This window comes from Chaetomium globosum, genomic scaffold (genome assembly GCF_000143365.1).
Source record: "Chaetomium globosum CBS 148.51 scaffold_3 genomic scaffold, whole genome shotgun sequence".
In the NCBI taxonomy this organism is placed as follows: Eukaryota; Fungi; Ascomycota; class Sordariomycetes; order Sordariales; family Chaetomiaceae; genus Chaetomium; species Chaetomium globosum.
Genome location: NT_165978.1, coordinates 2886853 through 2894758, shown reverse-complemented (window position 1 = coordinate 2894758; position 7906 = coordinate 2886853). Strand labels below are relative to the sequence as shown.

General features: G+C 56.0%; 2 protein-coding genes across 2 annotated transcripts; one reads left to right on the top strand and one right to left on the bottom strand.

The window, feature by feature from the left end:
• Positions 1-1439: 1439 nt before the first annotated feature.
• On the bottom strand, positions 1440-2825 carry CHGG_06239 (uncharacterized protein; the record flags this gene model as incomplete). Its single annotated transcript, XM_001222333.1, has 3 exons — positions 1440-1565; positions 1623-1669; positions 1742-2825. The coding sequence occupies 3 exons, from the start codon at positions 2823-2825 to the stop codon at positions 1440-1442; spliced, it is 1257 nt and encodes a 418-aa protein (XP_001222334.1).
• A 709-nt stretch (positions 2826-3534) lies between these two features.
• Positions 3535-6302, top strand: CHGG_06238 (uncharacterized protein; the record flags this gene model as incomplete). The annotated part of the gene is made up of 4 exons (XM_001222332.1): positions 3535-3665; positions 4023-4839; positions 5085-5277; positions 5440-6302. The coding sequence occupies 4 exons, from the start codon at positions 3535-3537 to the stop codon at positions 6300-6302; spliced, it is 2004 nt and encodes a 667-aa protein (XP_001222333.1).
• Between the last annotated feature and the right edge of the window lie 1604 nt (positions 6303-7906).

Below are 7906 nucleotides of genomic sequence, written 5' to 3'. Positions count from 1 at the left end.
TCCTCGCGAAGCCCATGCTCATCACCAGCCTCGACGTCTGCATGGAAGGGTATTACCGCCGGGAATTGTCGTTCGGACCAGATGTCAGCCGGGTAGCGAGCTGATGGCAATGATTCTGAGAGGGTGGGGGCCGTTTGTGCTGAGGCTATTTGGGCTGTGAAGAACTTTAATGAGGGGTATTAAGGGGTGGATGGGGGTTGTGACGGATATGTGGGGGATATGCTTTGGGAGGAGGAGGTAAGGTGTGTTGTCGTGTCTCCCAAGTTGTCTTGTCTTGTCTTGGGCGGTTACTGGACATATTGCCGCATTGCCTTTTGGCGTTGTAAATAATGGCAATAAAATAGAGCATGGTATGTATCCTGCCATGTTACGCTGCGGTTCACACTCTCCCATTTCTCGAGCTTTCATCTCATGCTTTCCAAGTATCTCGAGGCCGAAAACATCGACAGAGGGCGAGTGTCAGCCGATAGGCAAAGTAAACTGGACTGGAGATAGAGATGTTAACCAAACCTCAGAAACGAAACGAAAGTTACCTAGAAGCTTGAATTGAGATGATCTGGGTTGCGTGAAAGAGGATGGAGGTGAAGTAGGTAGCTTCCATGTTACCGTTGAAGAGACCAACGCCACCGCCGGGCATCTGTGATGTGCTGTGTTAGTGGTCGGGCATGATAGGTATGTAAGGATAAGATCAGACGAGGGTAACGCACGGCATCATTAAAGTGGTTGTTCCCCAGGTCGCTTTCCGTGTTGGTTGCCCGCACAATCCGCTGGGCTGGAGCCTGGTGGTTCCCAAGGTTGGCTCGCCTAGTAAGGAGTCTGCTATTGCTGGTTCATATAAGTAAGAAATTGCCTCTCCAACTCGCCTATTAACGAAGAGAGCGCCGCTAACACTGATTATAATACTCTTATTACGCCTGAGTCCAAACCCCAGCGAGAATTAGGGTTAAGAACTAGAACAAGGCGCCTCCTGTTTGGTAAAGCCCGGTCATGGAGACCAAAGCTCCCGTCCTTTGTTGGCGTAGCCAACAATATTTTGATAACATCTAACGAACGGGTTTTCAGGTCCTGCTTGTTAGTGGCTTGAAGGACTGTCATAAGCTGATCGACTCGGTCACCTTCCATGTCGACGGTCACCGCAACTTGTCAAAACTGAGGATGGACGGGCTCAGTCTTTTGAGTTACTTAGAAGCCTGAAGAAAATATATTTATTCTTTTTACTTTTCACTTTTACTCGACTTCTCTTTCTTTTATTTTTCTTCTCCATTTTCTTGATTTCCCCATTTTACTTCTTTTCTTTCCTTACCGTATATGTTCTTTTCCTTCTCGTAGTCTCTTCTAATTCCTTAGTTCCTTTCGCTTATTCCTTTCTTCTTTCTTTTGTTTTACATGATATTTCTAAAGCCATCCGCGGTGATAGGTGAGGAGAACAACAAGCTGATCTAGTCGCGGAAGTGGGTGCCTATCAACTTGGCGAGTTCCCGTAGGGCGGCAATGATCATGTACATACCGGTGACCGTACGGGTGTTACTGATGGTCATATCAGTTAGTATATCCTGATAGTCACACTGTCGGTCTGTCTATGGTACCAAGAAAATATGGCATAAAATAGGGAAACTACTCACAATTGTATCCTCCCTATCGACAGTAAAGCTCAACCGCCACTCGTGCTCTACAATGAGTAGCAATGGCAACGTCACAATTCTTTTCCCCTTCATGCGGGGCCTGTCTTCTATTAACGCACCCATACGCCGGTGCCAGGCGGCCGTATAGACCCCAAGCTGTCGCCGGCCATCCTCGAGACTCGCCGTTCTAGTCTCTACCCCAATCGCAATGGGCGAATACCGTAGCGGATCGTACGCCAGCTGATTTATACCCAGGGGTACAGGCACCTCCCTCACAGCCTCACGGATAGCCTCCCCCAGCGCTGGATCCATCTCCCGTTGCCGCCCAACCCACCCATACAGCTCGCGTTCTAGACCCGAATCCACGAACAGCGCCAGGACAAAGTCGAGTCTCGTCGAATCAACCGTCTCGCCGGGCCACCTACCTAGGGCGGGATTGCACGGCAGAAATGGTGGCGCGATAGGTGCATGGGCGACGGGCTCGGCCAGCACATGTGCATATTCTGGCCGGTCTAGGGCGAGGCGAAATAACGGGTAGTGGACCTCTAGATTCCATGCGGTTGCCTGCCTGCCGAGCACGCGGCAATTGTTTGCGGCGGCGGCAAGATCGACGATCGTGTCTAGTTCAGTAAGGGCGACTGCTCGGGGGCTGGGTCGACGCCGCCGCCGGCGCTCTGAATATGACAGATTTGGTGGGGGTAGGTCGTCGGCGGCGGCGCGTGCGGTGTCTTGATCGTCCACCCGGAGGTTGCCTTCAGCGGAGGCCACTGAGTCTGACCGCTTCTGGGTAACAGAGCCTTCCTCGAACATCCCCTGGTCATGATAAAACCGCGCACTCTGATAGCGGCCGCTGGTTATGCTGTGAATATCGTCACGAATGGAGAGCGGCATGATCTTTTCTGGGTTTGTGATATCTACTAAACGCTCGTATAGCTCTTGTGTGTCAGCCGGCAACTGGGTGAAGGCAGTGAACGCTGGGAAGTATATGGGCTTTTCGAAATTGCGGAGCCCGCTGGTTATCTTTTCTGAGTCTCCGGAGCCGGCATCCTCGGCGGCACTGTTGAGGCGGCGTCGTTTGCCAGGCGATAGAGTCCGGCCGCGAGATGTCGGTGGTGTCGTCATCTCGAGCTTGCCTTGTAGCCACTGGTCGATAAACCAGGACGCGTTGGACTGCGGATAAGGATCGGTGGGCTGCGGCTGCATGTTGGGCGGAATGAATGATGAATTTCGATATCGCGGTGCTGCTCCTTGCATGTGATTGCCATGTGGCGGCGCCTTGGCGCAGCTCGACGAGATGACCAAGGCCCCACAACATCGCTCACGACGGCACTTACAATGCCCTAATACAAGTAAGTACCAAGAAATCAAGGAAAAGAAGCAAAGGAAACAAAAAAGAGAAAGAATGAAAAGAAACGGAACAAAAAAAAAAAGACAGAGTACTTTGGCCGCGGCAAGTCAAGCCAACGGCACTGGACCCGGCAGACCGGGCCGCATCCAAAGTTGCCCACGGCAATTGTCTCCACAGTTGACCTCCGTCATTTTTATCCTCCGTGATACTTCGGAGGCCAAGACTTCCTCCTCCCCACTCCTCCGCCGCCGGGCCCACCCGGTAATGCCATTCGATCCTAGTCCGGACCCGTATCCGTATCTCTCAATCGCCGAGACGCATCGGAAGACTCACATTCGAAGCACGCAAGTCGCTCACTCAGACAAACGAGGCAAACGAATGACTGATGACTGGCAAATTCAAAGGCTTTCAGCCGAACCCCCCGTTCTCCATCGGTAATCATCAGACATAGCCCCATAATCCATCATCTCACAGCCCTCGGTGCGGTGACTGAGGCCACTCTCCTTTGATTGCGGCATCTTGTCACAAGGTTATCGTCCGGCCTCCCGAAAACAAGTTCCGAGCATGGATACGATAGAGGCTCGACCCCAGCCGGCCTCGGCCCCACGGGCTCCCCGCATCACCAACGCCTGTGAAGCCTGTAGGGCCGCTAAGGTCAAGTGCCAGGCAAGCACCCAGCTGGGAATCTGCAAGAGGTAAGTAGATTGTAGGCGAACCGGCTTGGGCCCCCGATTTGGCATGGCATTGCGCCACGGCTGGCCACTAAAAGCAGTAGCAGCCTGTCCCTGCTATCCTTTATCCCTTTCCATCTTCCCGCTCTCAGCCCCCATAACGCCAGTGACCTGACCCTGAGCAGATGCCTTGATTCCAAACGGGAGTGTATTTTCAAGACTGGTCCACGAACCAGGCGGCCAAGACAGCCAAAGAGGTAACACCCCTTTCTTTTTTCTTTGAAGCGCAATCAACCCACTCCTAAGCCCCATCATCAACCCCTTTAACCCCCAAATAACAACAACAATAACAACCCCCCCCTCACAACTTACAACCACCAGACCCAACCCCCCAACAACCTCCACCACCTCCACCACCTCCCCGCTCGCACCCCCCCGCCCGCCTCCCCCGGGCCCCTCCAAGACCTTCACCATCGACATCCCCATGTCCCCCGAGGACGACATCGCCGACTCCATGGAAGCCCTCCGCCTGACCCACGAAATGGGCATCGACGCGCTCGTGCCCAACGTCTCCGAGGGCGACGACGACGCCGACTATTACGACTACGACGAGCACCCCGACCACGAGATGGGCGACTACGACTGGCTCGACCAGGCCTCGGTGTCGGGCGTGGGGTCGGTCCTGTCGGGCGCGTCGTCCTTGCCGGTCGGTGCGTCCGCGCTCTCGACACCGCCGAGTTCCGCGTATCAGCAGCAGGGCCAGCAGCAGCAGGGGCAGGGTTTGTCTGGGGGGCAGTCGCAGTCGCAGGGTGAGGGGGCCAAGGGCAAGTCGAGGACGCTGGCGAGTTTGAGGCTGCAGCCGCAGTTTAATTTGGATTCGGCGGGGAAGTTGCTGGAGACGTTTCGTGGGGAGATGATGAGCCATTTTCATTGTGTGGTGCTGAGGGAGGAGGAGACGGTGGCAGGTATGGCCAAGGACCGGCCGTTTGTGCTGTTGGCAATCCTGGCCGCGGCGAGTGGCAGCAGTACGCTGCAGGGGCATAGTTTGTATGATGAGGAGTTTCGCAAGATTCTGGGGTTGAAGTTCGTGGCTGGGGGGGAGAGGACCATCGAGCTGCTTCAGGGGCTGGTGATTTATATCGCTTGGTGGGTTTGCCCCCCGACCCGTGGTTTACAAAGTATCACGCGCGCTGACAAAGTAGGTATCCGTTCCATCTCCGGCCAAAAAACAAGCAGTCGCTACAATACATCCGCATGGTCGTCGACATCATCAGCGACCTTGAGCTCGACGAAGACCCCGGCACCGACTCCATGGAAACTCTCGCAACCCCCGAGCGCCTCGAACAAATCCGCCTCTACCTCGCAAGCTACTACTCACTCATCGTACACACCCCTCCCCCTTTCCCAACGTCCATCTAGAGTCACCTACTAACCCACCCCCAGCGCCGCCTCCACCTGAGACCGCTCCTCCTCCCCTCAGCTACACGAGAATACAACTCCCCGCTGCAGCGACCTCCTCGAGCAACACAGCCCGCTCCCCGGCGACCACACGCTGACCTGACAAAGCGCGCCTCGAGCGGCTCATCGAAGAGACCAACGACCTGCGACGCACGCAGCGCGGGCGCTCCCAGAGCGAGTACCAGATCGGGCTGATGATCCGGGGCATGGAAACCCAGCTCGCCGAATGAGAGACCCGCATGGCGACTCGCATCACCGCCAACACGTCCATTCGCCTCGCCGTGCTGTTCACGCGCGTCTTACTCTCGAGCGCGCCGCTGCTGAAGCTGCCGTCGGGAAGCTGGCGCCGGCGCTGGATGGGTCGGCGGCGTTCGCGCCGATCCGTGCGTTGGGGGATGGGGTGGGCCCGCGCTGCATGAGAGTGCGGTAAGAGTGGTGTTGGGGCTGGCGCCGCGCGAGTTTAATGCGTTTATTGGCGTGGAGTGGGGCGCGTTGATCTTGTCGATTATTTTGGGGTTTCGCATGTCGTTTCCGCTGTTGGTTTGTCCGGAGTGGGATGATGGCGCGGCGCGCGGGGTGGTGAGGTTTGAGGAGTATATCACGCGGTTTTGTCGTCTGGGGGAAGGCGCTGGTGGTGAGGTGCGCGCGATCCCGCCCCCCGCGGTACCGGGGGTCGGCGTGGTGCCGGGTGCGGCGGCGGGCCAGGCGAAGAGTATGGATGTGTTGAGCGCGAGTCGGATTGTGTTGGATATGGTGAAGCGGAAGTTTATGAGGCGGCTGGTGAAGCTGGAGGGGACGCGGAAGAGGCAGCAGGAGGAAGAGGAGAAGCAGGGACAAGAGGCGCTTCTGGCGGCGGCGGCGGCGGCGGCGGCGGCGGCAGCACCTCACCCGATTTCGGTGCCTACGACATCTGGGTCTACATCTGGTAGGGTGGGGAGGGGGGCGCCGGTTCACGATTCCGCTACTAGTGGGTGTCCCATGATGGACGGCAGTCTGGAGCCGTATTACCCGTATTGGGACGAGACTTTCAACAACGGTCTAGCTGCTACTAGCAGCGCCTTTGTTGCTGAAGCGCAGGGAGGAGGGCAAGGGACGGGAGCTGCCGCCCCTCCAGAGCCTGGGAGTGTGGAATTGCCGGATGACTTGTGGACGGCTATGACCATGGGGTGGGCGCAGGGCGATATAAACTTTGACGCTGTGTGAGTACGGGGCTGGCGATGTGCGTTCTTTAACTCATTCTACGGTATGTTGCCAAAGGATTTCTCAGCGATTGCAAAACCGGTTGGCGGGAGATACTGCTTTAAACATCCACAAGGCCTTGAATACTCTGAGGATTCGAACGTTGGTAGCTTCTTTCCAGTGTCACCCAATTTTGGTACGTCAGAAAAGGAGCCTAGACTTGTGATCGCAAACTCAGCCCTGAGTTTGCCCTGAATGACAGATACCGTATCACATCATCGTCTTGTTGCACGAAACCCCGCTGGTATTGCTTTTCCCCCGAGTCACCTTCCCGCTTCCTTTGCTTCTCTTTCCTGTCCCGTCCCCCACACTGTTCCACGTTGTTACATTACCCCTTATTCTAGTGATATTCTGGTGTCTCCTTGCCTTATCTCTCCGTTACATCTTGGATAAGGAGGGATCGGCGGTGCCGCACCCAGAAAGCCACCAACAAACGGTGTTCGTCATCGTCATCAACTTTAAGCCGAGGCTAGGCTAGCCATCAACAAAGGGGACTCGAGGTTTCGAGGACAAAAGACAATGACTATCAATGCAAGGGCGGCGATGACGGTGGGGAACATGTGACTTGCCGCACACGCAAGTCATAACTAAGGTATCCTTTGTTGTGACCATCCGTGCCATCCTCCGACTTCAACCTGTGGTTGGCCGGTCTCGTCGGGTGGAATGCCCGTTCCCTGACCAGAAAAGAAAGAAAGCTGGTCTCTTTGCTGACAGCAAATGGTAAATGACACCGTGTACCCACAATTGTGTCCCTTCCAGATAATCAAGAACGTGCTTGCGGCCTTTGATTGATCCAAGATGTTGTGGAGCGAGCATGGGGCCTGCCTGGGCGCTTGTGCCAAGAGCTGAGCCCAGGCCAGGGGATCTGCAGAAGCTTGTCTCGCAAGGTTCCGGAGAGAGGTCAATGCGCGGGACCCCAGAGGGGTTTTCCCCCACTGGCCCCGCCTAAAACTTGCGCGAGACACTTGGGTTGGAGGACTGGAGTCCTCCCTTGCCGCTTCTCTTGTTCGCCCGATCTTTTCCGTGCGAAAACGAGGGATATGCCAGATGGAAGACGTGACTGGCTTGACATGTGGTGTGCGAGGGGTGGTACAGACGTGGGGCGCATGGTCGGGCTATCGGAAACGCCGTTGTGTCGGCTGTGAGAGAGCCCGGCGCCCGTCCTACACTAAGGTAGTTTCCAAGTCTTAGGCTGGGTTGTCTAGAGCGGCTTCTTCCATTGCACCGACTTTCTTTGACTAGCAGCCGTTTCAGGGTTCGAGGAAACAGTACCCGGCAAGTTCTGACCAAGATGCCGCTTTGAAGTGGTCGGTCGTGCCTGTCCAAGGCGACGATGCAGGCAGGTCTGCACGTTGCGTGATGAAGATCAAAAACGATCTGCGGCAGACCGATCGGAGGAACATGCCCGCCGAGGTATGCGTCCCCCAGAATGGGGGATCGTGGGGACTGGGGCGCCTGCAGGACCAGTAGTAGGGCTGGTGTGGCAAAAGTCGAGTCCCATCCACGAAATGGGGGGGTTAACTTGACTCTCCGTTCCTTGGCCTCATCCTTGACACGTCTTGTTCGGG